At 37.6% G+C, this 27,474-nt stretch overlaps 2 protein-coding genes across 4 annotated transcripts; one reads left to right on the top strand and one right to left on the bottom strand.

Moving 5' to 3' along the window:
- Positions 1–629: 629 nt before the first annotated feature.
- LOC129364200 (troponin I, fast skeletal muscle-like) lies at positions 630–12,145 on the bottom strand. Of its 3 annotated transcripts, XM_055036704.1 has the most exons (8): positions 12,106–12,145; positions 3,581–3,732; positions 3,197–3,233; positions 3,067–3,103; positions 2,143–2,268; positions 1,298–1,387; positions 917–1,093; positions 630–834 (listed from the first exon to the last, which is right to left on the bottom strand). In XM_055036704.1, exons 3-8 carry the CDS (start codon positions 3,202–3,204, stop codon positions 748–750), a joined length of 525 nt encoding a protein of 174 aa, XP_054892679.1. In that variant the 5' UTR covers positions 3,205–3,233; positions 3,581–3,732; positions 12,106–12,145; the 3' UTR covers positions 630–747. The 3 variants fall into 3 exon arrangements, with proteins under 3 accessions (XP_054892679.1, XP_054892680.1, XP_054892678.1); XM_055036705.1 differs by lacking the exon at positions 3,581–3,732 and having other exon boundaries at positions 12,106–12,129; XM_055036703.1 differs by lacking the exons at positions 3,581–3,732; positions 12,106–12,145 and adding an exon at positions 5,561–5,617.
- Positions 12,146–13,148: 1,003 nt separating this feature from the next.
- Positions 13,149–19,427, top strand: LOC129364472 (gamma-secretase subunit Aph-1b-like). Its single transcript, XM_055037111.1, is given in 7 exon segments — positions 13,149–13,421; positions 14,366–14,468; positions 14,470–14,534; positions 14,678–14,751; positions 15,539–15,661; positions 16,904–17,031; positions 17,725–19,427. Coding segments are annotated over 7 exon segments (774 nt in total). The 5' UTR covers positions 13,149–13,308; the 3' UTR covers positions 17,893–19,427.
- The last annotated feature ends 8,047 nt before the right edge of the window (positions 19,428–27,474 follow it).

Consider the following 27,474-nt stretch of genomic DNA (forward strand, 5'->3'; position numbering starts at 1 on the left):
TGCGCCCCATCCCCTTCAAGGAATTCTGGAGCAGCATACCCCTACATCACATTGAGGTGGGTAGTGTGGTGGTTATCCCTTGGATGTTGCCAATTCCTCGTGACCTTGTTGTTATGAGTCATCCAGTGCTTGAAGCGCCGCCTCTGGCGGTCAGTAGGGATGAAATAGAACGAAAGTTACTACTCTAACTACGGTTCTATGAATCCCGGATGACCGCCAGAGTGCTTGGTCCCTCGGAATTCTTGCTCTTCGCGAGAAGATGGAGGGATTGAATGCCGGGTGTCATGTGACTATATAGAGTCACGTGGGTCCCCGGCAGGTCACAGGTGACTTTGTTGTCATTAGTACTCGACCTGCGCATGCGCAAGAATGATTCAGTGCTTGAAGCAGCGCCTCTGGCGGTCTTCCGGGATTCATAGAACCGTAGTTACAGTAGTAACTTTCGTTTGTTAAACTGGGAAAAACAACCAGATAATTCAATCAAATCTAGTTATTTCAATTTGTCATCAAATAAAATATTCATATTTAATAAAAAAAAATAAGAGCAAAAAGTTAGGGACAAGTGTGAGGACAAGAGAGAGGAAAGGAAAAAGAACTCAAAGAAAAGAGGAAAGAAGTAAAAGAGGAAGGAAGGAACAGTAATTTATTATTTAATTTAAAAAAACAACAAAAAGATCAAATTACTTGTACAATTAAGTATTTATTGTAATGCATTACCTTTTTAAAAAACATAGAAGTCAATATCATTTAAGCCTCTGCCTCAAACATCTTCTTTCTCCCGCCCATCCCAGATTTATCTTCAATATTCTTCCTCCAGTCGCCCGTCTGCTTCCCCTGACAGCAACATAAACACAGCTTTCATAGTTCTGTCATAAACAGTCTTTCTGTTGAAGTTTACAGCATGTGCTGCTCTCACCTCCTCTTTCAGCTCCTTTTTCACCTGCTTCAGGTTGGCTCTCAGGTCTAGGGACACTTTATGTTTGGAGCCCAGCAGGGCAGCCAGCATGGCGTCAGCAGACATCCTCACCCTCCTCAAAGTGGGCTTCTTAAACCTGCCGTTCAGATCCTGGACCTTCATCTTCAGGTCGTCGATCTGGCACAGATAATACTCAGTCAGGTGATGACGATCAGTCCAGATGGCATTTTAAACCAAATTGTAGGCATCTAAATTATCCGGTTTGACCATTTTATTGCATTATGATGTTAAATCTAACAATATAAATGATTAAAAAAATGTTTTTTTCAAAATTATTGAAGAAACATTAATATATAAAAAAATTATTTATGAAATAAAAACCTCTTTGTTGCATTTCTTCACTTTCATTTCCATGTCATATCGTTCGTCATCCACCAAATCGATCTGCTTGTGAAGCTGCCGACACAGCTCCTGGTGAAACACAGCAACACTGAGCTTTATGGTCCAAAAGAAGCTCAATCCTCTGGATAATTTATGCCTCGGCTTGTTTAGATATATAATAACAGCCAACCCAAATATTGGTTAAAAAGCACAAACAGGATTAGAGTTGTCTTCAACCATTTGGTGTTAAATTAATGAAAAATGTGCTGATTATTTAATTGTCACAGGTTAGGTATTTTTAATGCCCAAATCAAACTTTTTAGCAAGATTTAACAATTATCTTTATTTTGACATTCACAGCATGTTGAGAATTTAGATTTATACCAGTTGCATTGACCGATTTGGCTAATAAGCTGCTTAGGCAAGTTAAATTAGCATAACCAGCTAATTAAACTTGCATTAGCTTATATAGCTAATGCATATGATGTGTGGAAAGTTTGAAATTACTTAAAGATACAGACAAAAGAAAAAGGCACAGGTATTTCAAACTTTTATTTTGAAAAAAATAATTTCAATTCATCTTGAGAAAAAAGGCAAATTGCCTAAACTTTTTAAATGTTTTTATTCTTTTTCAGCATTTATTCAGAGTTAAGGGGCTAAAAACGCAATCAAATTCACAAAAAAATACTTAAAGAGCATCAGGAATCCTGGACCACTTTGAAAAATTACACAAAAAATCTGTCATCAGTTTCAAGAAATGTAGAAATCCTATCTGGATTACAAGGTTTGTGCAACTATGTTAATGACTCCACCTGTAAGCAAAATAACACGTTCAGTTTGTTTACCTGTAGGTCCAGGGTGCATTGTGGGAAGGAGAGGGGGCAGTTCTCCCTCATGTACGCCATTTTCTCCTCCTCAGCGCGCCGGGCCTCCTCCTCCAGCATTTCTTTGCCGATCTGGAGCAGCAGACTCTGACAGGAGAAATGGAAACGTGCAGCTAAAACTGTCCAAACGCCTGATCAAAAACTCCCATTTAGATTTGTTCTCCATATGCTTTAATGTCGAACTGGAAGGTTTTAGATCATTAAAAAAATTAGTCTCAGACATCCTGAGAAATTTTAATGATTTCATCTATCAATTAAAATGATGGTCATTAAGGGTTTAACCTAAGTAAAACATTGTGAGAACAAACTCAGAATGTTTCAGATTAATTTTTGAAATTTTATAGGACAAAATTTCTGAAATGTCTGAGTTTTAAAAGTGGTAAGTTTGTTGAAAAAGATATATTTTGAGATCAGTCTCAGAATTTTTTTAGGAGAAACTTAAGACATTTCTGAGTTTCAAAGGAAGAAAATGCGTGAGTCAGAAATCAGAATTTTTTTAGATTAGTCTCAGATATGTTATGTGAAAAATGTGTGAATTTTCTGAAAATGTACTACTCCTTTTTCTTTCCCTGCAATGGCCATAATACACTGTGGTAGAAACATTTAATTATGAATTGAAAAAGGTAAAAACCAGAATTCTGCAAGGAAACTTTATTCTTCTAGTGGTACACAAATGCAAAGGTGGCATCAGCCTAAAGGTGCATTGCACAAAATAAATGGCAGCGACTGACTAAAAGCATACATATTAATTCCAAAAGGCATCAGTTTGTATAAATTAATATGTCTGACCTTTAAATGTTGATTTGATTCACTATTTGCATCCAAGAAGTAAAATAATTTAAAACCTCAGAAGTCCAGGCAGATTAACACCAACATTAGAAATACCTTGAGATGATTTCTGCGGCTCAGCGACATCTTCTTCCTTTCCAAACAAAACGGATAATGTGAAGCTTTGGAACAGATTTTCGGGGGTTTATTTTAAATCAAAGACAGTCAACGTTAAACAGAGACTCACTCAGCCATCTTCCCTGCAGCTGATTCCTTCCTGCTGTCTGTGGGTGAAAAGAGATGAATTGAACCTCCACGGGTTTCTGGTGTCTTTATAGACGTTGGGTTCAGTGTGTGTGTGTGTGTGTGTGTGAGACAGGGCCAGTTGTCTGAAATTAAGGCCCAAAGTTTGACTGCAGCAGCTGAGCCTGAAACAAACATTTGAGGAATTTCTTCTCTGCTCAATAGTGAAGCATTGACTGATTTAGCTCAGTTTAGTTAAATAATCTGGGCAAAGTTTAAGAAAAACTGCTTGATGACTAAACATGCAGAATGAGTCCTCAGTTATCCATGATTTTTATGCATGTTTTCCTTCCAGTTGGTGAGAATTTCCTGTCATTTTTTTCCTGACCTTTAGTGATCCTGACTATTTGATGGCGTTTCTTTTGGAGAGGCTGGCTGCTGGTGGACCAGAAAAAGCCTCCAAGCAGCTGTCATGTCTAAACTTGGAGGATCTTTTTCCTGTTTCTGGTTCTCACATTAAGCAGCTGCTCAAACTGCAACCTGGGAGGTGAAGGAAGATTTGAACAGCTAAATATTTTCACTGTGCTGCCCCATATTGTCTGATGTCCGATGGCTATGAGTTCTGTAAAGAAAATTCTGGTATCAGATATTACAATTAACAACTCCCTCCTATTATTATAATCTGTAATATTTGATGTTACATTATTATAAAATACTCCGGTGCAGGGGCTTTATCTGATTAAGTACTCTGGTTCTAATCATTACTGTTGCAATTTAATTTACATAATTTTTTTATTTGACATTCATTAAACTCTAAACCTTTAGCTTAATCTGTCTTTACTGTCCCTGGCGTATAGGTTTGTCGCAATAAACAATAAATCAATTAATCGCAAAATAAATTAAAACTATCAACCTTATTTTAATTATTGGCTTAATCATTTCTTCAGGCCTTTTTTCTCCCATTCAGGGTCCACCGACCCTCCCTTCCTCATTTCCTTAGTGAAATTCCCAGCGCACACTACAAGACCACAGTTGTCTGCCCATGTTCAAAACCTGCGAGACCACAGGCTAGCAGACAGAGATCCTAGGCATAATGGTTTGATCCCGTCATGTGGTGTCCAACAATGGGCACAAAATAATGGCTACAAGTCCAGTTAACCAATTTTAAACCATTAATCAATGTCTTACTACAATCTGCCTGCAATGCAAGTGGCTACTGTCAGCGTAAAGCCCTGACTGAAGGAAAATCATTATAAACTATTTATGTCACGTTAACGATGAACAGCTGAGAAGTTTCCGGTTTATCAACTTCGCTCCAACTCTATATGCCATATTGTAATTTCTATATTTTTTCCACGAAATGTTGAATAAACATTAATGGTGTTTCATCTCAGATGTCTGCTGGACTTCGGGTTGCGCTGTGTCAGATGTTTGGGATTCTCTTCCATAATATCCCCTCTGAAAGCACGGAGGGGAATCCATGCTTTCTGATTGGCTACCTGTCACATTCAACAGGCTGAGTTAACAGTCGGAAAAAACTCGATTTAGATAGGTGCGGCCACAACGACCTACCATAACACACCACACACTACATGATGATCGATTACAAAATCGCAAGCGACAACCTTTGAATGACCAACGTTCGAAGGTTGTCATGAAGATGAAGATTGGGGCTAAAAATCGTGTAGTGTGAGCTATTGCATCAGGCAGTCGAATATGCCTGTCTTCTATATTTAAATCTAATGATTACTGAAGGCCAATATAATATACAGACTTCATAATCTGCACTCTTTTGGTTGAATGCAGTATTTATTTCCACTTTGGCTTTATGTTGTTTAGATTTTATTCAAGTACATTTTTTGTAAATGGAGACTGAGAATCCATTTTATTTTTGGTTGTTTTGTTTTTATCAGTTCCAGCATTAAGCGTTCTTTTGAAAATAAAGTATCCATCTTTGGCAGGAAATCACATGTATTATTACCTAATTTCCATTAACTCAGTGTAAAAAGGTCTCCAAACAATACTATCGTTTATCGTAATAATTTTTGAGACAATTGCTCAGCAAAAATTATTATTGTGACAGGCGTACCGGTGTATCCCTATTTAAAATAACAACCCACAGCCTGATGGGGGGGAAAATAAAACCCAGTGGCGCACCAGGCTGATAAGGGGAAAAAGAAAGACAAACAGTTCCCTTCTCTGACCTGAACTGATCTGGAGAGAGGCCAGAAGGTGACTCTCTGGTGTTTCTAACTAACCAAGAAGCTTAGTTAGAAACTAAACTTTTTGTTTTCTCTCTGTAGAAGCTACACCTGGTCTGGCATTCTGATTGGCTGTGGTTGCTTCATGGAGGAGGGCATTGGCTGACCTGAGTTCACGAACATGGACAGTTCTCCCGATCAGCTGACCTGTTGTTGTGTCTCTGCTCCGTCTTCCCTCTCCTCCAGTTGATTGTGGCAGATGGCAGCTGGTGCTGAGCCCGGTTCTGCTGGAGGTTTCTTCCTAATAGAGGAGAGTTCTTCTTCTCCACTGTCAGCAGGGTTTGTTTTCACACAAACCCAGTCGGGCTTGCTTTAAGTTCTCCAATGAACTGAACAGTCGTTGGATGAATGCCGCTTTCCAGAGCCTCCTGAACCTGGGTGTCACCGGATGGTGTCTTGCCCAGGAACGGGTATTTCTGGAGGCATCATCTATTTGTGAGAGACACCGAATTTATTAGTTTATTAGGTACCCCACCCAATTTGCTTTGTTTATGATAAGTTCAATCATTATTCATTGTAGTTTCTTAATTCCTTCTGAACTTGGTTTTGTGTCTGTCTTGTCTATTGATCTTTGGTACTCATATTTCCTTTATGTCAGTGAATGCGTCGCTGTGAGGTGTGTTCCTGGAACGTGCCGTTTGCTCGGCGGTAAACTGTTTTTCTTCCGTTCTGCTGGGTAGCATTAGGCACCGAGTGTTGACAGGCGGACTTTTGTATAAAGGTAAATAAAACCCTTTTTGTAATTCGCAAAGCAACTCCGGATGTCATCTGTGCTTGAGCCCAGCAAAATATTCCTTGCTGCGCAAGTCTGATCCATGCAGCCGTCCGCCATCCAGGCAGACATTTCTCAGAAACAGACCTCTCCCCAGCTCTGCTAGAGCTGAAGGAGAAAAATCTGTTTTCAGATATGGGAAGGGATCACACTGTCAAATGTTTTCTGGAGTCCTTGTTAGTTTGGTTGGACTCACTTGGCGGGGACACAGACAGAGAATTGTACAGCGCCAACAATTGCTCTGTCTGTGATGCCAACTTCCTGGAGCTCCTGAGCAATGGCCCCTTGGTTGCCCTGCCATCGGCAACCTTTCCAATTGATATGGTTACGCTTTTTAACAATTGGTTGGAATTGGGAGGCAGACGCCATTGCTCAGGCTGCGAGTCTGCCTTGGAGAAGAAACACCATTTGGCGGATAACAACGTTCTGGTGTTTTTTCTCCCGAGGCGGACCAGAATACATCCAGTGACAGCCATCTAGACTGTGGATGTGCCCGCACAGTCTGCCTGCGGGACGGAGCAGTACTGTCTGCCCTCCGTAATCTGCGAGGGTCCAGAGTCGACCCAGTTTTACACCTATCTGATGGGAGAACAGCAAATTGTGAAGGCAGAAAACAATCATGTCTTCACTGCAGATAACCACTGCAGTGAAGACATGAATCAAATGGGATTTTTGAACATTTAAGAAAAGGTAAGGAAACATTAGTTGGTTACACCTGATGTTACAGGTTCTCCAGCCCCTCCTCTTCCAGACGACCAAGGCGCTTTTGGAGAGGAGCCAAACATAAATAACTTGGAATATGAGAAAATTGCAAAAGACACAATTAGTGACCATTTGGAGGCTGGAGAAATCTGACCGGGTCTTATCTAATTCATGTAATAAAAAGATTAGACAGGTTTTCTGTTTGCAGGTTTCTCTCCGGGCGCTCCGGCTTTCTGCCACAGTCTGAAATCACGACTGTTTAGTTAATTTGGCTCTAAATTCTGCTTAATGTGATTAAAACATTTATTTTTGTGAATAGAACAATTTTTTCCAACAATATTTTTATTGTTTTAATTTTTTTTCTTTTACAAATACAACTGCCTTAAACAAATACAAACAAGACTAACAAACACCCTCTTGGTTACATATGTATCTGCATATATCTTTTTTTAAGTCTACATGAAGCGTAGTCCACTGTTGAAGCTCCTTTGTTTGACATTCCATTTCAACGTTAAACTCGACTTTAACTGACATTTCCATCTTGTGACAAGTCCATTCTTTCAACAACATTCCAGAAGGATCTCCAAGTGTTTTCAAAGAGTTCACTTTTCCCTTTTTGGAGATACGTAATCCGTTCCAGTGGTAAGTTTTCAGCATTTGTCTGGTCCATTAGATTGTCCCTGGCCTTGATGTGTTCTTCCAGAAAAGTGCTATCAGTCTTTTAGCTTGAAGTAAACAGACATCAATTAACAACTGTTCACATTTGGTAAACACATTATTTTTTGGATACAAACCTAAAATTAGAAAACCCGGATCTAGTGCGACATCCTTTGAGATAAGAACTTTTATGATATTGATTATTTCTTTCCAAAATTTTTGAATTTCCCTACATTCCCATATACAATGAAACCAAGTTCCTTTGTCTTCCAAACATTTTATGCATATATGTCTGGTATATTAGAGTTGAACTGATGTAATTTAGTTGGTGTAATATATGTTCGCATTAACCATTTATATTGTAGTAACCTTAAACGTCAATTAATTGTTTGTTTTTCTAAGCTCTTATATAAACACGTTGCCATTCTGCCATTGTTAGGTTCACACCTAAATCTACTTTCCAGGCTTGTAGTTTCCACTTAGAGTCCTCTGGGGAGTTCAAAACTATAAAACTGTAGAATTGTGAATAGAACAATTGTCTGGGTTTGAATCCCTGCCGGGTTCTTCTGCCTTCATGGGTTTGCATGTTCTCCAATCAGTGGATTCTCTCTGGTTCGGTCCAAAAAGATGATCGTTGGTTTACTTGGCTTTTCCAGTTTACCTTTTCCCCAAGTCTTCTCCCCTCTCGTTTGCTTAAAGTAGTTTTGGCCACTAGGATTTTGACCTAAATCAAACTCCTCTTTCAAATGTGTGCCAAGTTTCATAATTTTTTGATAAATTGTGGCTTGAGGCTGATTTTTAAGGATATTCTAGGGTGTGCTGTGGAGGAATTGGGCCACACACACCAAATATGGAACCACATTCCTGTTGGGGGGTGGACAAGGATCGATTTCAGTGAGTTTTTTGGGTCAAGTTTGGTGAGGTTTTGAATATGATAAAGTGGAGGGCATTGGTTGTTTTGACGTCGGTCGTGGCCAAGTTTCTGAGAGCGTGACATTACGTGCAAAGGATCAATACTTAATATTGTCACTTTTCTTAGTTCTTTTTGCGGTTTGTTTGCGGTTGTTATTAGTTTAGACATGTCCCAGTTTTGTCGTCTGTTTTCTTAAATAGCTAAAATGTTTCTGTTCTCCTTTTACCTCAAAAAAAGGGCTGACTTGCTGTTACCTTTCTGTTTGCATTTAAGAATTTTTAGCTTGCTTTTTTCATCGTGTTGTGTAAAAGTACCCACAGGCAGCTTTTTATTCCATCCAAAGTGATGGATGGAAGTGATGATTATCTCTGCAGTGCTGCAGACATAACCACAGGCACGAAGTGGGCAGAGTGGTGCTTCACACCTGACTCTGTGTCCTTGTTGTACTGGATGTTGTGATTTAACTCTGAGCTTTCTGCTGCAGCATTGTGCCTCATTCAAACATAAGATCATTTATATATAAATAACCCTGACCCTAACCCTTCATATCTGGGTGGGCCAATCACATCCCGAGCTTGTGGCTCACTCTTTAACCAATCACCTTCCACGTCCTGGCGCATTGACGATGAAGAGTTAGAATCATTTAATCGATAATTCCTTGAAATACTTTGGCGATCGGTAAGTTTAAATGTTTTTCTTTGCAACAGCTAAGTGTGTATCAGATTTCGTGTTTATCTACCCGAAGTTAGATAAACATGTTATTGTGGGGAGGAGAACGATATTAGGGGCTTCGTGTGTGATTTTGTCCACCACCACCAAAAAAAAAGAAAACATAAATTGCACATAATTCTGTAAGACGATTACACCAATATGTGTTATTTCTTGTCATCAAATGTATTACAATGAATTTTTGTCCGCCTATAGTAAAGCGTTGTTTTGCCAGGTCCTGCTGTCCAGATAATGTGGGCAACATAATAGTGCTACAAATGACAATATCCTACATTATTTTATAATAAATCATACTGCTATGTGGTATTGCTTCAGAGCATGCTGAGTGAAAAAAGTGACATAAATCCAGTGTAATGATTGTGTTATTAATTAAAACGGTATTTATATTTAATTTTTAATACTTATTTATGCTTTTTCCCTGTCAGAACATGCATGCATATCCAGTTCTCCGTAGAACTCCTCAGGGTCGACTCCTTATGGGCCCAACTGAGGAGGCAAACCGGAGTGAAGGTGCTGTGGCAGGGAGGGCCTGCCATAAGGAGGTTCTGGCTGAGGCCACTGCTTTTGTGAGGCACAGTGGAGGGGATCCTACTGACCAGTTCTTGGTTCTGGCCCACTGCAAGATTCAGTTTGGGAAGTACCAGGGCCAGAGGTTCCAGTGACTTCTTGAAAACTCGCTGGGCTATGCAGTGTATCTGGTCAGGAGCATGATGAGAAAGAGGAGAAGGACAGCCCGCTGTTGGCCAATAAGCACCTTTTCCTCAAGTACACCTCCCAGATCAGGGAGGTGGGGGAAGCTGTGGAGGTGTTCCAGAAGAACCAGGCCGTGCTCCTGGAGGCCCAGAAGACCGGTGACTCTGGGTGTCTGATGGTGACAGACACCCAGGCAGGTCCACAAAGGAGGTGTATGAGGACCCAAGCAGGAAGGCCCAAGCTCTCATCAGCTACCTGAAGAAGGCTGTTGAATATGATGTTTGCCACTATTGTATTTATGTTGTCACTATTTTGTGAAGCGGAAGATTACGCACTTATAAAAGGTAATAAAGGCCGAGCCTCCTCCCTTCTTTCTCTGAGTGTTTGGGCAGAGCAGGGCAGTCTGGTTGCTGGTTAATATTAATAATGTCTCCTGTCTCTTATCTTTACATAAGTAAGTTAATACATCTGCAAAGATGTATTCACACGGTACAGAAGAACCCAGTGATTCCACGGGGAATAATGGGATATCCGCTGCAGAACAACCAACAAAGGCCAACGCCAGGCCAGACACCAACATGGCCATTTTCAAAGCATACGTGCAGAAGAGACAAGCTCCGTCTCCTGCCCACCGTCACTGCATCCTCCTCCTCCACGGCCACTTCTTCAGGTCATTGACTTGCTGAAAACTAAATGTTCTCTGTTTCTATAGTTCTCTGGCAGATTGAGTCTCATTGTCCACCAGGATTTTGCACTGTAAAATGTAATAGTTCACTTTACTAAAAAAAGTTAGGAAACCGATTGCCTAAAAATCTCCAAGTAACTAATTCATGTTAAGGTGTTATAGCTATAAATAACTATGTTTAGACCACTCAGATAATGGCAGTAAACCTGAGTATAGGTAACTCAAAATCATTAGTAAGGTTGAGTTTTAACTTATTTATACTTATAAAATGTCAATTATGACTACTTCAATTTGTGAGTTATGTCAATTAAGCAGTACTCATAAAAATAAGTTATGCTTACACGTTTAAGCGTTCACATTACTTGCAAAATATTAGAAAACCGATTGCCTTGATATGTTCAAGTAAGATGAACCTAAAGTGTTAAGTTATTGAAACGAAGAGCCAACAGACAACATTTTGAATGGAAATTTTTTTAAATAATTAAACAAGTTTACCTTAAACTCAAGTGCGGTTACATACACACTAACCCACGTTAGCTTGCAAGCTAACCCATGTTTACTAACTTTCAACCACACTGAAAGGCTTTTTTCTTTCTTGTCAAGTTCACTACAAGTGGTAGTCTTAATATTTAAAATAAGTCCAAAGAGCAAGCACGTGGCATGTGGAAGATTTCCAAGGTCATTCATGACAAAACTTCTTTCCAAAATGATGGCAGTAGACTTATTTCTGCTCTGAATTTGGAGTACCCTCAACAACTGAAGTACACTTTGACTTCATCCAAAGGGTGCTTCTCTCACTTGGACATAAATCCCTAAAACCAAAAATATAATCACTCAAAAATCTTCTGATGCAATGAGTGAATGTGATGTGACATTATGGATCAACGTTGATTCCTTTACCCTTAGTGGAAAAGTGATTTTTATTTCCTGTTTGATTCTTTTTTTCGGTGGGAGCCTCATTGCACTTGCAGACTACTAAATGTTTTATGTTAATGAGGAGAAACATTACTTCACTATTCACTTAATTGATGTTATGATAAATCTTAGGCTCTATTATTGAGAATTGAGTTTTTGTTTCACGCCAGTCAACAAAGACATTTAAGCAGGGATTCTCAAAGTTTTAAAGACTCAGGGCCATTTGAAGGATTCAATATTATTGAAGGCTGCCCTAGAAAAAAAAAGTCATGTCATTTCTCTTTTTTCTGTAAAAGTCTATGGAAAACTTTGTTTCCATGTTAGCTTGCCTACTAACTTTCAACCACACTGAAAGGATTTTTTTAATCCCGCCAACATCTTTATCCTTTTTCTTTTTTTTTTGCGCCCTGGACAACTTTTTTCTCTGCCATCTTGTTGCCACTAAATAAAACATATTTTCGACTAACGTTAGTCCCCGGCATCGCTAAATCATTACACTTAAAGTTAAACTCAAAACCTGGAGATACGGATGAATTATACGGCCGAGATAACGAATATAAGTTTGCTAAAAACCAGTGGAACTTACCGTGACAAAATTTAGGTGCAGCAACCGCCGTCTTTTTGACAGTTTGGCGCTTCTTCAAACACGTCGTCATTCGTCAGTGGCCAACTGCGCATGTGCGTTCAACGAGAGCTGCCGAATGATGCCGAGTTTTCTGCTGGTCATGCAGATGCGTCTTGCTCACTCATAACTCCAGGTTCGGGTTACTTGCTGCTGATGAGTTTGATTACTTGCCACAGTAGAAAGTTGTCTTTGCTAAGTGTAAGTTAGTATAGTCAACAGAGTAAGCTAGAATGAATTAAAGTCACTTTTCTTTCAGAGTAAGATATACTATTACATTTTACAGTATACTTGTGCATTTTTTATTGTGATTTTTTTTCCTCCAATTTATAGTACAAGATACCATTGATTATAAGTGGAAGTGTGTTCTTTGAATAAATCCTGTTCACAGAATCAGTTTGTTGTGCTACTTTTAGTTGTTTTGATCTGAAGCATGCAACGTTTACTGAATAGCAGGGGCTCATCCCTTGAACTTTGACTCCTGTGGGATTTCAGGCTAGTCTTTGAAAGGTCAAAGAGCAGCCTAACAGTTCAGTTACACTGAGGCGTCAGAAGGCTTAAGTTCTTATAAGTTCATATTACTGTACAGGTACATATTGCGGAGGACCGGCGCGACCCTGTGGGTCGCTGGTTCGCGACCCGCCTTAGATTCCTTGAGATAAACAATTTCAAACCTATGAACTACAATTACACGCTAAAATGCGAACCACCCTCCATTCACGAGTCCGTGAAAATTCGACCCCCTTTGCGTCACTTTTGCGTGAGGGGCGGGGCTCAATGATCAGGTCCCTGTCTTTATTTTTATACAGGCTTAAGGCCTCCGCCAAGTTTGGTGAGTTTTTGAGTATGATAAAGGCTCCAAAAAGCAAATTCATTTGGAGGGAGAACCGTAATAAACAGTACAAAAACCACAGGCCTTCGCAGCGCTTTGCTGCTTGGGCCAAATGAATTACCCCTTCCCCCCCCCCGCCTCCACAGCGAGTCACGTGACAGAGTGCGACGTGACGTCCTGTGAATCCTGTGATACCGAAGTGAAATTAGGAAGGAGAATCAGCGCTCAGACTCGGGGTTACTTGGTCAAAAATAAAGACAAACCCCTGCGGTTTCGCTGTGAACAGAACCGAACCGGGTTTTGGAGCCACTAGGCCTTCCAGCTACCGAGCCAACATGACGGCGGCGGTGTTTTTCGGCTGCACGTTCATCGCCTTCGGCCCAGCCGTCTCCCTGTTCCTGTTCACCATCGCCCGGGAGCCGCTGAGGGTCATCTTCCTTATCGCGGGGTCAGAAAGCAGCTTCATTTGACGGTTTTGTTGGTGCTAAAATAGTTTATGGAGTATTTTTCTGTCAGGTCACTGAACAAAATAAAATAAAAACGTGCTAACTATCGCTGCTAACCGGCTAGCTAATTGTCTTGGGCTGCTAATGATAGCTTTTGTTTACTTCCCGTTTGAAGTGCATGGATGTATTCACCACTATTAGAAGACATACGTTTGTCATGATCATACTCAAAACAATATATTTGCAATCAGAGAGAGACTAATTAATTTGATTTATTTAGAAGAAAAGAGGCAGGCTAACAGTTTGTCCGATATTGGAAATACGCCTCAGACAGCATCTCCTTTATTCAAGTACAAGCCTATACCTAACTGCTTGTCAATCCTTGATATTCAGTGTCTTGCATGTTTTTAATGTTTCTAATCACGAGGAAAATGTAGAAAATATTGGGAAGTAATCTCATTATATAATACCAAAGTTTGACTTATTGATCTAATTGCAAAAAGCTTTACTAGAAAACTGGCATCGCGAAACACCCAGAATACATTACATTACTCTGCATGTTTTACGTTTAATTGAGTAATTGTATTATGAAAAACATCGCTTCTCTTGGTCGAGCAAAGTTTCTGGATTGTCTACCCACTGAATAAAAAAAACTAACATGTTTTGTATTGTATTAAACTGATTTGGAAACATTTTCTTTTGCCTGATTTTGTGAATTTTTTTACTTTTAGGAATTATTGCCATTCTTGTTCCAAATACCAATATTTTCACTTGAATTAAATAAATGCAGCGATTGAGATCCTACCTTATTAGCCATCTACCTCTCTGCTTGAAAAGCTTATAATTTTTTTTCTGCTAAAATACCTCATATGCATTCTTTAATGTTTTCATGTTGGAGATTATAACTGAGATTTTTCTCGTTTTTGTGTTTGTTTTTTCCTCCCAGGGCATTCTTCTGGCTGGTGTCGCTGCTGCTGGCCTCCCTGGTGTGGTTCATCTCGGTTCAGATCAGTAACAAGGAGAGCGCGTCACAGCAGAAGGGTCTGCTCATTCGGTGTGGTGCTGTCCGTCCTGCTGCAGGAAACTTTCCGCTTCGCCTACTACAAACTGCTCAAGTAAGCTGCTCCAGCGTCTTCCCACCACACCGACTCTATTATCTGTTAAACAAAATGGAACATTTCCACTTGTTTTCCAGCTTGTTTTTAAACATATTCTTGACAAAAGTGAGAGAAAATGTCAAATGTATTTTTTTCTACAGGAAAGCAAATGAAGGCCTACTTGCTTTGAGTCAAGAGGAAACGATGCCAATATCTATACGACAGCTCGCCTACGGTACGGATCAGCTGGCCTTTCATTTAAATAATAATTAGTGGTGAATCTTAATTAGAATTACTGATTGTCTGTAATTAATTTAGTTTTAATAGAAACCATGAGTGACAACATAAGTAACACTTGTGATTCAAAACGATTAAATGTATAAACATCAAAGATATTTATTGTTTTTAATCTTTGATTATTTCACCATCAAATTGGTGCACAGTGCTTTTTTTTTAGATTTTTAGATTTAGCTTTCCAGCATTGATGGAGCTTCTTTAGAAATCAAAATTAATGACGTTAATGTCAGCGTCTTTGCTAGCTGCTATTTGTCTAGCATTGAGACGCTGTTTTAGGTTTAATTAGGTTTGTTGATAGGCGAATTCCTTTTAGCACAACTTGAATGTAATAACAGTTTTTTTAGCCTCCAATCAGATTGGGTTTTTTTTAGCAGAAATTATCCCCAGAGAATCAGTTTTGTCGCCTTTAAGACATTTCATTTTAGCAAAATATTTGGTTAATTTTCTTACGTATTCATTAATTTAATTTTTTTTTCCATTACAACTGCTTGTTGTGCTTGTTTTGCACTTTGAGATCTAAAGATATAAAAGGGATTATAAATAAACTCTATTATTATTATTATTACTGTCGCTTGTGCGTCAGATTGATGTGCGTACCAGAAACACAATAGAAAAGTTGCGTCTAGGATTCTTTTGTGTAAATAAAACATTTTTACAGAGAGAGGTTTTGGCTATATTAGGTTTCCAGAGGGAACTTTTTACGCTTTGTTTTGGTTCTGTGACAGTGTCTGGCCTCGGCTTCGGCTTTATGAGCGGAGCGTTCTCTGTGGTCAACATCCTGGCCGACTCTGTGGGTCCAGGCACTGTGGGCATCCACGGCGACTCTCAACACTACTTCCTGTCATCAGGTACCACTTCCTGAATGCTCCGCATTTTAAACTCTGATGTTAATGCCTACAGATGTTCATCTCATAGAAAACCTGAGTTCAAATTGAGACATTCAGGCTTATTTTTCTGACTTGATCTTTTTCTGTTTTATTACAGAATTTATCGTAATTTTATATAAACGTAACATTAAAAATGCCATTGAAAACTAAACCAGAAGTTTAACTAAAGCAATTTATACTTAATAACCTCAGTTTGTAGAGAATGTAGGTTTGATGCTCACACTGTAAAAACACACATTCTTACCAAGCAATGTTAATTAGTTTCTAGTGCAAATATCTTAGTATATTTGAGATAAAATAAAACTCATTTAATAGTTTATATCAGCAAGATATAGGAGCTTTATTTTAATCAATAATTCCCTGTTATTGATGAAAAAGTGCAAGTCCCACTGTCAGCTTATTTCACTTCCAACATTTTTCTCATGTCTTACAGGAAAATTAGTCGTTTGTTAGGTCACATTGCACGGGTTACCTAGCAACCCCAGCGGAGCCCAGTCCGTTACCTAGCAACCCCAGCTTAGCCCAGTCCGTTACCTAGCAACCCCAGCGGAGCCCAGTCCGTTACCTAGCAACCCCAACTCATCCCAGTCCGTTACCTAGCAACCCCAGCGGAGCCCAGTCCGTTACCTAGCAACCCCAGCTTAGCCCAGTCCGTTACCTAGCAACCCCAGCGGAGCCCAGTCCGTTACCTAGCAACCCCAACTCATCCCAGTCCGTTACCTAGCAACCCCCGCTCATCCCAGTCCGTTACCTAGCAACCCCCGCTCATCCCAGTCCGTTACCTAGCAACCCCAACTCATCCCAGTCCGTTACCTAGCAACCCCAGCGGAGCCCAGTCCGTTACCTAGCAACCCCAGCTCAGCCCAGTCCGTTACCTAGCAACCCCCGCTCATCCCAGTCCGTCTGAATAATTCACTTATAACATGGAGAAATTTCTTGTTGAAAGTGAAATAATCTGCCAGTGGAACTAGAACTTTCTCAACAACAATAAGAAATTATTATTTACTTGAATCAATCTCCTATATCTTCAAGAACAGTTACTTGTCACTAAGTTTTGTCATATTTCAAGTGTATTAAGATATTTGCACGAGAAGATAGACCAAAAGTGCTTTACTAGCATTTTGTGTTTTTTTTTAATGTTAGACTCCCAACAAAACAAAGGATTTTTAAAATATCCCTCACGTTTGTTTTTAAATTCCTCAGCCTTTATGACCATGGCCATCATCCTGCTTCACATGTTCTGGGGCATCATCTTTTTCGACGGCTGTGAGAAGCAGCGCTGGTTAGCCGTAGCTGCGGTCGTCGCCACTCACCTCCTGGTTTCCTCCTTGGTGAGTAATCCTCTCTCCAAATCAATAATTATGTCCAATCAGATTTATGCGGTGACTGTTTTTGGATAGTTACTTTATTGTTGAAATTTGTTAGATTTTTACACAAAGACACGTTTCCAACATGACCACTAAATTTCTCATTTTGTATTATGATTCTTGTTTGTGATTTTAGTAGTTATTGTCATAGTATGAAGACATTCAACTAGAAGTTAAGTAGTCATGCAAAATGACCCATTTTACATGTTGGGCCAGTTTTCCAGAGCTACTTCGGTCCTGCTTAATGCTTCCTTTTTTTTTTTCTTTTTTTTTTGGGGCAGGAAAGTATGCATTTATTTTCTATGTACAGTGGACCTAATATGTTGCCGTAGTTCTGAACTTTTTTTGTTGTTGCTTAAAATCCCTTTTCTGTTTTTCAAAATTGTGAGTTTCAGAACAAGAATTTAAACGAACTTAATGGCACCAATTTAGTTCCATAGACTTGAATCAAATGAATTGCTTGTTACCAGGCCTCTGTAGAGCTAAATGGAAAAATTGTTTATCACTTACCAATATTCTTTTCCCTTTTATTTGTGTGCAGATAAATTTTTTTACGTCAGTTTTCAACATTTTAATATTTCAGAGTTGAATTAAAATGAGAATTTTAAGAAGCTTTAATGAGAAATGATGAATAGTTTGTACATTTTTCCCCTGCAGACCTTCCAGAACCCGCAGTACGTCTCCAGCCTGGTTCCCACCTACATCGTCATGTTCTTCATGGGCATCTGGGCGTTTTACACCGCGGGCGGCTCCCTGAGGAACCTCAAACTCTGCCTCACCTGCAAAGACAAGGACTTCCTGCTGGCCAACCACCGGCCCAGATAACGCCGCGAGCTCGTCAGTTTACAGGACTCAATCCAAAGATCTACACACACTATGAACCTTTTGAATTTGTTGTTTCACATGGCCGCTTACTTACTATGTTTAGTCTGTCAAAACGTAAATTTTTCAGGAGAAACAGGTGAGTTACACTGCAAAAACACAACCTTTTACAAAGTATTTTTGTCTAATTTCTAGTGCAAATATCTTTGTACATTTGAACTAACTTACAAGTAATTTTTCAGCAACATATAGGTACTTGTTTTCAATCAATTCCTTCATATTGACAAAGATTATCTCACTGAAACACATTTTTTTCTCTAAGTGAAATAATCTGACAGTGGAGCTAGATCTTTTTCTTCAATATTAAATAAGCATTTACTTAAATCAGATCTTATATCTTGCTGAGAAATTTCTTTTAGTTTTTATATTATTTCACTTGTGTACTTGGATGTTTGCGCAAGAAAGTAGACCAAAAATAATTGGCAAAACGATGTATTTTTGAAGTGTATGCACAGTGTAAACTATCTAGGCATTACAGTTGACTTAACTGCCAAAACACAAAATATTTCCAAGTCTTTGTCTGGTTTTTAGTGCAAATGTTTCAGTATGCTTTATTTAAAACAAAATACAGATACAGGAGCTTATTTTAAGTCCATATTTGATCAGTATTAATTAAAAGGTTCTTGTTCCACTGGCAGATTTTTTAAAACTAACTTCTTATAAGTGAAATAATATTACCATATTAATAAATAAATTATTGATTTAGAACAAGCTCTCATATCTTGCTGAAAAGTTAATTCAAGTGCACCAAGATATTTTCACCATAAACTAGACCAAAAATACTTGGCTCAGTTTTGTGTTTTTGCAGTGCATCTCAGGTCAGTTTCTGCTTTTTTTCCTGCTGATTCTGTAGAAAAACTTTGTAAAATCATTTAGGTTCTGCTCAAATGAACGACTCCGAAGACGTCATGTGCCAGATGTGTGAAAACCGACTAAATGTGTAGCGATCCATGTGTGGAAAACTCGTGTATATAAGGAAACATTTCTGAAAATAATGATTCTGTTGGAACTGAGATGAACACATGGTTGGTATTTATATGTTTTAACTAATCCAGTTTTACTAGCTTGGAGTTGCTGGTTCACTTCCTCCATTTTTTTGATTTTTTTTTTTAGCTTGAAGTTGAATCTGGAGATTTTTTTTCAGCTGATTATGAACTTTTCTATAAAGGTGTTCCCTCAATGAGAAGATGAGTCGACATTCATCTACTCTTATTTTGTTTTTTTTCTTTGAGTTTGTGTCAAGTTCCTCACACTGAATGTTCAGTTTTTCTTTTGCACCTGATTTTATGTTGATTTATTTTTTTTATGTGCAGTTTGTAAAAATTGAATGTGTAACGTAAATAAGATGGAAGCTGGATAAACATGCAGATCATGCATGTTTAGCTGGTTTTAGTCTGCAAGCAAATCAGAAAATTGTGCAGGTGGAAAACCTGATGGGTACAGACCGGCAATAATAAATTTAGTTATGTTAAAAAAAATTTGTTTCATAATTTTTTGTTCTTGATTTAAATAAAAGGTTTCTGGTTTGCATAAACTGAAATAATGTACTAGAACTTTTACATAAATGATAAGGATTTAGTGAAACAAGCTCTTATTTTTTATTTGTAAGTTTTGTTTTAATACAGGTGCACTGAGATATTTGCAGAAGAAACTAGACAAAAATACATGATAATATTTAGTGTTTGCAGTGTACTAATATGTGTGAGTTAAGTAGCTCATTTCAGTCTATAAATTTGGATTTATTCAAAAGCATTTAGACTCTATATGCTAAGATATTAGTTGAAGCATATGGAAGGAAATTAAGTCCAAATGTCCTTTACTTTTGCATAAATCGTAGAGCTGCACAGTGAGTATTTTTGATTTTCTTGTTCTTCTGCAGTCTGGCTGCACTCTGCAGGTCGACTTTATGAAATCAGATTCTTCCTGGTTTGGCCACACAAAGCATGAGAGGTCTCTGAGGCGTCAGTCTGGCCTTTTTACCCGGACTGGCTGACTGACGGACACAGGAAGTGTTTCCTCTGCTGAAAAACACGCTTTCACATGCAAATTGCAGGTCGCTGAGACCGGGGTCACGCTGGTGATATTATCTCTGAAGTTTCTGTTGCTGATCATAAAAGTACAACATGTTAAGATGACATATTAGATATGGAAAAAAAAAACAAATGTCTGAGCTTGAAAAGTCAAAAGATTTCTAAAATAAAAACTGACATTTTGAGATTAATCAGAATTTTTCTAGAAAAATTGGAAACTTCTGAATTTGAAAAGCAAAATGTTTAGATTTCTGAAACTGCAAATATAAATTAATATTATAGATGCAATTAGCAAACCAAATTTTATTTGATCTAGATAGTAATATCAATTTATTTTTTTAGATACTTGTTAAATATCAGTTTTTGCTATAAAATTGATTTGGATTTATTCAACATAGGAAACATTATTTATAAAACCAAAATATTTTAACCAATGATTTAATTAATTTCTATTTAACACTTTTATTTACATATTTAATTAAATCAAAAGTTTTTACTTAAAGTAAAAAACTTTTCTGAATGTTGTCATTTTTATTGATTTAACAACATAATATCCAGTAGGAGGCGCTGTCTGCTGCTAAAAGCGCAGCATGGTCATTTGTTTCTACGGTTATAGAAACAAAAAACACATTTTAAATTAAACAGATCATTTCTGAGGATAAATATTTGCATTTCTTACAATTTAGAGACTTGGAGCCTTTTTCACGTTTTGCATGTCCTCATCCATTTTCTATAAAAATCTGACCATTTTGATAAAATTGTAATTTCTAAAATAATAACAACAAAAAACAAAATAAAAACACAAAAACTTCATTATGAAATATTATTTTCAACATTTTTGTGGCCCTGCGTGCTTTCAAGTTAAAGGAGTCTTTCCTCTGTCCGATAATGAGTGCGGCCCAGATTAGACTCCGCCTACCGGCGCATATTTTATGCTAATGAGCAGGTGCAGCGGTTCTTAAGGCGCGCGGCGGGCCGCCGGAGGCTGAGCCGATGGAGCGCCGCGTGGAGGCCAGCCGGAGGGTTTTCACCAGGTGATCCCGACTGGTTCCCTGACCGGATCACGAATGGATCCCGATTTATTCACGCGCAGCTGGAAGAGGCCGCTTCACTCTTTAATCACTGTTTACGTCATCCTCATTTATCAAGGTGAGCCTCACGTGCAGCGACCGGAGATAATTTGAAGACGCAGCTTCACGTTTTCATTCTCATAACTTACTTTACCTAGTTTTACTGTTTTTATTACTGAATTTATGCATCATTTGTTATTGCTATTTATTTTTGTTTTATTTCAGCAAATCTTTCCAGAGGTGTTGAAAGATCAAACGATTCAAACTGGGATCCATTAAATAAGTGAGTTAATTAATATATTTATATAAGCATTGCTGTTAAACAGAAACAAACGATGCTCAAATGCAGTAGTACTACTTCACTATTAAAAAAAAAATAATAAAAATCATCATAACATCTCATTTAATATTTTAAAATGATGTAATCAGATATAAAAGTACAACGTTATGGATAAATTCTGTATTTTATGTCATACAAATATTTAATATATTACAGAATAGAGAATTTAGGGAGAAAAATCATTAGTGAATCACTTTTTAAAGAATAAAACATATTAAACTATTACTATAAAAGGCGACATATTTTTCTATTTGTGAGCAAAACGTTAGAGAAACAAAGATTGATTAAAAAAGGAAGTCTCACTTTGATGTAAAATGTAGGTTCATATTTATGTCTGATGCATTTCTGGTTGAATCATGTTTTTCTGCATTTGTTGACGTTTACGCCCAGATATTTTACTGAAATAAGAGAAGTACTACAAAAGAGAAGAGCTTATTTTTCCAAAATATTACTCAAGTAATTGTAATTGAGTAAATTTAGTCACTACCAACTTCTGCCTTTCAACACGTGATTTATTCCAAAAAAGATCTTAAACTGAACATTTGTTTATCAGTGGGAAATGGTTGTGAATGCGGTTATGTAATAAGGATAAGGCTGACATTTTTGATCAAATTAGCTGAGGATTAATGTCCTTTTTATTGAAACGATTTGATGGTCACAAAGAAAATCTTGAAAAATGAAATATTTTACCAAGCCAGGAATACCACAAGGCTCTGTTCTTGGACCATGTTTTTTTTTTTACTTTGTGACATCAAACCTTAAATTTACTCACAGCCATTAGGAAATGTAACATTATTGCGAAAAAAAAAACAGTTGTCTTGATAACAAATATTTAACTATGAAACATTAACTAAAATTTGATTAAGTTTGACTTAAAATAAGCTCCTATTTCTTGCTATAAAGTTCCATGCTATAAAGTAAGCTAGTTTTGTCTTATTTCAAGCATACTGACAATTTTGCATTAGAAATTAGACAAAAAAAAAAAACTTAAGATTTTGTTTTTGCAGTGTAAGATGCAGCATGACATTTGATATGAATGAGAAACCAGAGCCAGTGTTTGTTGAATGTAAATGCTGAAATGTGAATTTGAAAGTGTACTCTTCCTTTTTTGTGTTATGCACTGCAAAACTACAAAATCTTATAAAGTATTGTTGTCTAGTTTCTAGCACAAATATCTTAGGAGACTTGAAATAAGTCCAAATTAACTTATAAAGAAAATCTTATTATATATATATATATTTTTTTTTTCAATTAAAATAGTTTGTTCTTAGTTTGTTGTTGAGTTTTAAAAACTCACATTTAGGTTTTTAATGATTAAAATGTAGTATATTTAGTCCAAATATCCAAGTACACATTTTAAATAAGATTTAAAATTAAATTATAAGCAACTTTTCAGCAAGATATAATAGCTTCTTTAAGTAAATAATTCCTTAATATTGAAGAAAAAGTTTTAGCTCCACTGCCAGATTCTATCATTTGTAAGATAGGGAAATGTCTAAGTGATAATAGCAATTTTTCTTCAATATTAAGGAACTATTTACTCAAAACAAGCTCCTGAAAAGTTACTTGTTAGATACTTATTTCAAATGTGTACTAAGATATTTTCAATAAAAACTAGACCAAAAACAATTTGTGTATCAACAAAACTTGCATTTTAACCAGTTTTAACCAATTTTTTAAAGATATCAACATTTTCAGATATCGCACTGCAAAAACTTTTAAGTATTTTTGGTCTAGTCTCTAGTGCAAATCTCTTAGAGTACACATTTGTCTTTAAAAGACAAAATGAACTTACAAGTAACTTTTAAGCACGATAGAGGGGCTTATTTTAAGTAAATAATTCCTTAATATTGATGGAAGAGTATTATATTTTATAAGTATCAATCTCACATGTTAAGTTAGTTTTGTCCTATCAAGTATGCGTAAAATCCTGCGTATTTTCAGTATGTTAATTATGCGATTTTGAGTGTATCTGTGGCATTAGTTGTTTTGTTTTGCTGTTTGCTGCGTGGCGGGGATGGTTCCTGGGTCGGTGGTGGGTTTTCACTGTCCAGTTGGGGGGATCGGTGAGTGAATGCTTCATCAGCAGGAACAAACGTCTCGTTGTTCTCTCTGTCCCTGCAGCGGGAGCAGCAGGATAAAGCATCAGAAATGGGACACCGCTTCCCAAGGAGAGCAGGTAGGCCGCTGCATTGATCACTGATGCTGATGCTTGGAGCGGCGAACACACGGTCACAGATCACAGAGAAATCAGCCCGGCTCGTATCTTCAGAGGCGAAACTCTCCCTTCACTGCAAAAACACAAAATATTACCGGCTACTTATGGTCCTACTGCAAATATCTTGAAATAAGACTAAACAAACTTACTATAGTAGTAACTTTTCTGCAAAATAAAGACTTTTTTAAGTCAATAATTTATTTGATGAAAATGCGCTGGCTTCCTTGTATCATGGGAAAAAAGTCTTGTAATAAGTGTTACTAGCATTTTCGCATGAAAGACTTTTAAGCAAAATATAGGACAATAATTCCTTAATATTGAGGAAAAAGTACAAGTTCCACTGGCCGATACTTTCACTTTTAACAAAACAAGTGAAACAATCTGCCAGTTGAACAAATACTTTTCCATCAATATTAATAAATCATTAACTCAAAACAAGCTAATTTTTCCTGCTGAAAAGCAGTTAGTTTTAGTCTCTTTCCAAGGGTTCTGACATATTTGTTCTAGAAGCCAGACAAAAATCCTTGCTAAAATTTTGTGTTTTTGTAGCAGCGTTCGCTGACACATGAGCTGTTTTAAATAACAATCAATCAATAAACCAACAATACCTATCACAACAGACATGTGATCAGTATCAATAAATAATAGATCTGAAAGGACATATTCACTGAACTCCGATCCAAACCTCACCTCACTCTCTCTCTCTGGTTACTTAGCAACTGAGTCACTGAGTTAGCTTGCGCAGCAGCAGTTTAATGTTTCGCCACCATTCTTCATAACTGCTTTAAAAAACCAGCGTGGAGTGAAAACTGAGGATAGACAGGAAAGGTAACGTCACCAGTTTGACAGTATTTCAGATATTTAAAACTAAATAACTGATCAATAATTATCAATGCCGACTGATATGAAACGCTTATATCATGATACATTTTTCAGCCCTAAAATACACATAAGAATGCGAATCATAAACACTCGGCTAAGGTGACACAATATTTAGAGGTTAAAGGTTACAAAACTGTTTTTTCCATATTTGTTAAAACTGCCACTATGTCATCACAGTATGAAACTGATAAAACAAGATTAATCCGCTATGCGTTCTTTCTAAGCAGTCTGAGAAATGTGCTGCTCCAGGTTATAAACAAGCAATCAGAGGCAGGAGGAGAGTCTTAGCGCTGCCAATCAAGCTTGTGTATCCTGCGTAATGTGCTAATGGCAGAAAAACAAGTTACTTTTACCAGGAAGCTGTTTTTCTGTTTATGACATGCTAACTAGTGTTAGCATTCGTGTTAGGCTATGTTGTAGGTGACCAGCTTTAGCTTAGCAAAGAGCAAGGCGTGTACACAAGCATGATTCACATTGTTCAGACTGGACTCTGATTGGCCAATTCTGAATGAGTGCTGTATTTCAGCAGTTACTACTGGGAGCTCTGGGAAATTATTTCACTGGTAACATGGGATAATGCCCTATTGTAAAGGAAATTATCTGGTACCTTATTCTTAGTAATATTAAAGAATTGTTTACTCCTATTTCTTGCTGAAAAGTTCCTTGAAAATTTAGAAACATGTACATTTTATTAAATTTAGATTTTTTTCAGTAAACTCAAAAAAAAACTTCTTACATTAAACTTGTGAAAAGTAGAAGCAGCTTTAAAATGTGCTCTCATTTTATATTTAAATCATTTTATAGCAATTCCTATCACTAAAAGGAAACATGGCCATGTCCAGTACTTTTCCATCAATATTAAGAAATTATTTATGTGAAACAAGCTCACATTTGTTGAAGAAAAGTTACTTGTAAGTTAGTTTTATCTTATTTCAAGTGTACTAAGATATTTGCAGTATAATTAGACCAAAAATAGTGTGTTGGATTTGATGGTTTTTGCAGTGCGGTGACATTTGCTCCTCAGCGGTAGACATGTCAGCGCGTCCCAGCAGGAATATTCAGTAGCTACTCTGTTGTCTCGCTCTTCCTCCGCCCGAGCCGCTATCTGGTCTCCCTTTTGTTTGACCTCCCTTCGGTACCAGGAGGCGTGAGAATCCGGTCCAAGCCATGGGAGCTCCTTCATGAACAATGCAATTAGCAGCAACGGGTCATAGGTCAAAAGCTCTTCTGGATCTCTGAGCCGAACTGTGTGTTCTGTTTCCAGACCTCTGATGCTGATCAGTGATTAATAATTCGTGGTCACGCTCCCACCGCGGCCCCCTGCCATCTGCTTTGTACGAGCTCATCGAGATGAAAGACCAGTTTTAGGGCTCAGGTATCGAGGGAAGCTCAAACTGTTGGAACAAGGCTGTCGACGAAAGCTGAAAATCTTTCCAAAACAAATCTGATGATGATTTCGATTCCAATTTTGACACATTTCATACTCAATTATGAAATCAATGGCAATTCTGAAAGAACGATTCCCTGCAACTGAAAACATGTCATGATTCGAAATTTCAGATGATCAGACACCTGATTATGCATCAAAATGGAGAGCGAGGCTCAGATGACCTGGATGAAAAAGAGAATCATCAACAAAGACTTCTCCTTCTTTTAAGGCTTTTTTTCTCCTGTTCTGCTTTTGTGTCGCTTTTATTCTGCAACATATTTCAAACAGGAACATTTCCCCAAATGTAAAAAAGTAGAGGAGCTATTTTAATCGCAAGGCGGAAACAATTAATCAAATTAATCCATTATTAAAATGATTGTCCACTAATCTAGTGATCAATTGATTGTTAACTGAAGTGTACAGACTCTGAAATAGGCCATTTGCTGTAAGGACACATTTAGAGCAGTAATTAAGCCAAAACTGTACAAAAGTTACAGTTAAATAACACTGGACATGTATTTTTCTGCACTGAGATACCGTATTGTAAAAGGTCTACATGTCTGTCATAATAACACATTTTGACAGACAATAAATTGTCCCACAAATTATTGTAATAAATGATTATATTGTTGTTTTGAGACCATTTTCAAGTAATATAATGACAATGGCATTCTTTAAATTAAATTAACATTTAAAACTGGAACTGGAAGACATTTTAAATGTACAAAATATATCAATAAAATAATAGAAATGACAGATAAAATGAATTATGAAGACAACAAAATTATCCTTAAAAGAAATTCAGGTTGAGACCAAAACATCAGACTGAAGACTTTTATTATCCAGTTTCTGGTAAAAAGAGAGAAAAGAGAAACAATAAATTATACAAATGGAAATTTCTGAGCTCGTTTCAATTAATTATTCTTATTGCGACAGGCCTAGTGTAAATTATTCAGTAGGTCTTAATTTTAATGTGTGTTTTAGCCAGCACTGTCCACACAGTTCAACTTTTTAAGGAATAAAAGAAAAAAAAATAGTTCAATTGAAAGTTGCTTTAACACTTAATGACTCAGTTTCTCTCCTTCCAGATTCTCCACTCAGCCACTTCTGCTTTAGAAACAAACACTTCAGCCTCCAGGCGATCACTGGTTAGTGGGACTGTTGCATCCAACCTGACGTCTGCCAGGACAGAGAGGACAAAAAACGACTTGAGGAGCCGAAGCGTTGACCAATCATCTGTACCGTTGATGAGTCAATCATCCTCATCTGGCAGCCAAGATGTGGAGAGTGATACAGAAAATAACCCCCATCCATCCCTTCAGTCAGTAACTGAGACTAAACCCCCAACCAACGGTCAATTACCGGCCAGCACTGCCTCACCTAATTGGTCACCAACTAAGACGGCAGAACTAAACAATCCCAAACCAATTTGTCAACCAATCAACCACCAACAACTAGTCAATCAACAAAAATTATTACACCAACCAAACAATCTTTAACTGAGAACAGATTATCAAACCAATTCCAGGCCAAATCTGGACCGCTTACTGCTGTGA

The sequence above is a fragment of the Poeciliopsis prolifica genome, unplaced genomic scaffold (assembly GCF_027474105.1).
Source record: "Poeciliopsis prolifica strain line A6 unplaced genomic scaffold, Auburn_PproV2 SCAFFOLD011, whole genome shotgun sequence".
NCBI lineage: Eukaryota > Metazoa > Chordata > Actinopteri > Cyprinodontiformes > Poeciliidae > Poeciliopsis > Poeciliopsis prolifica.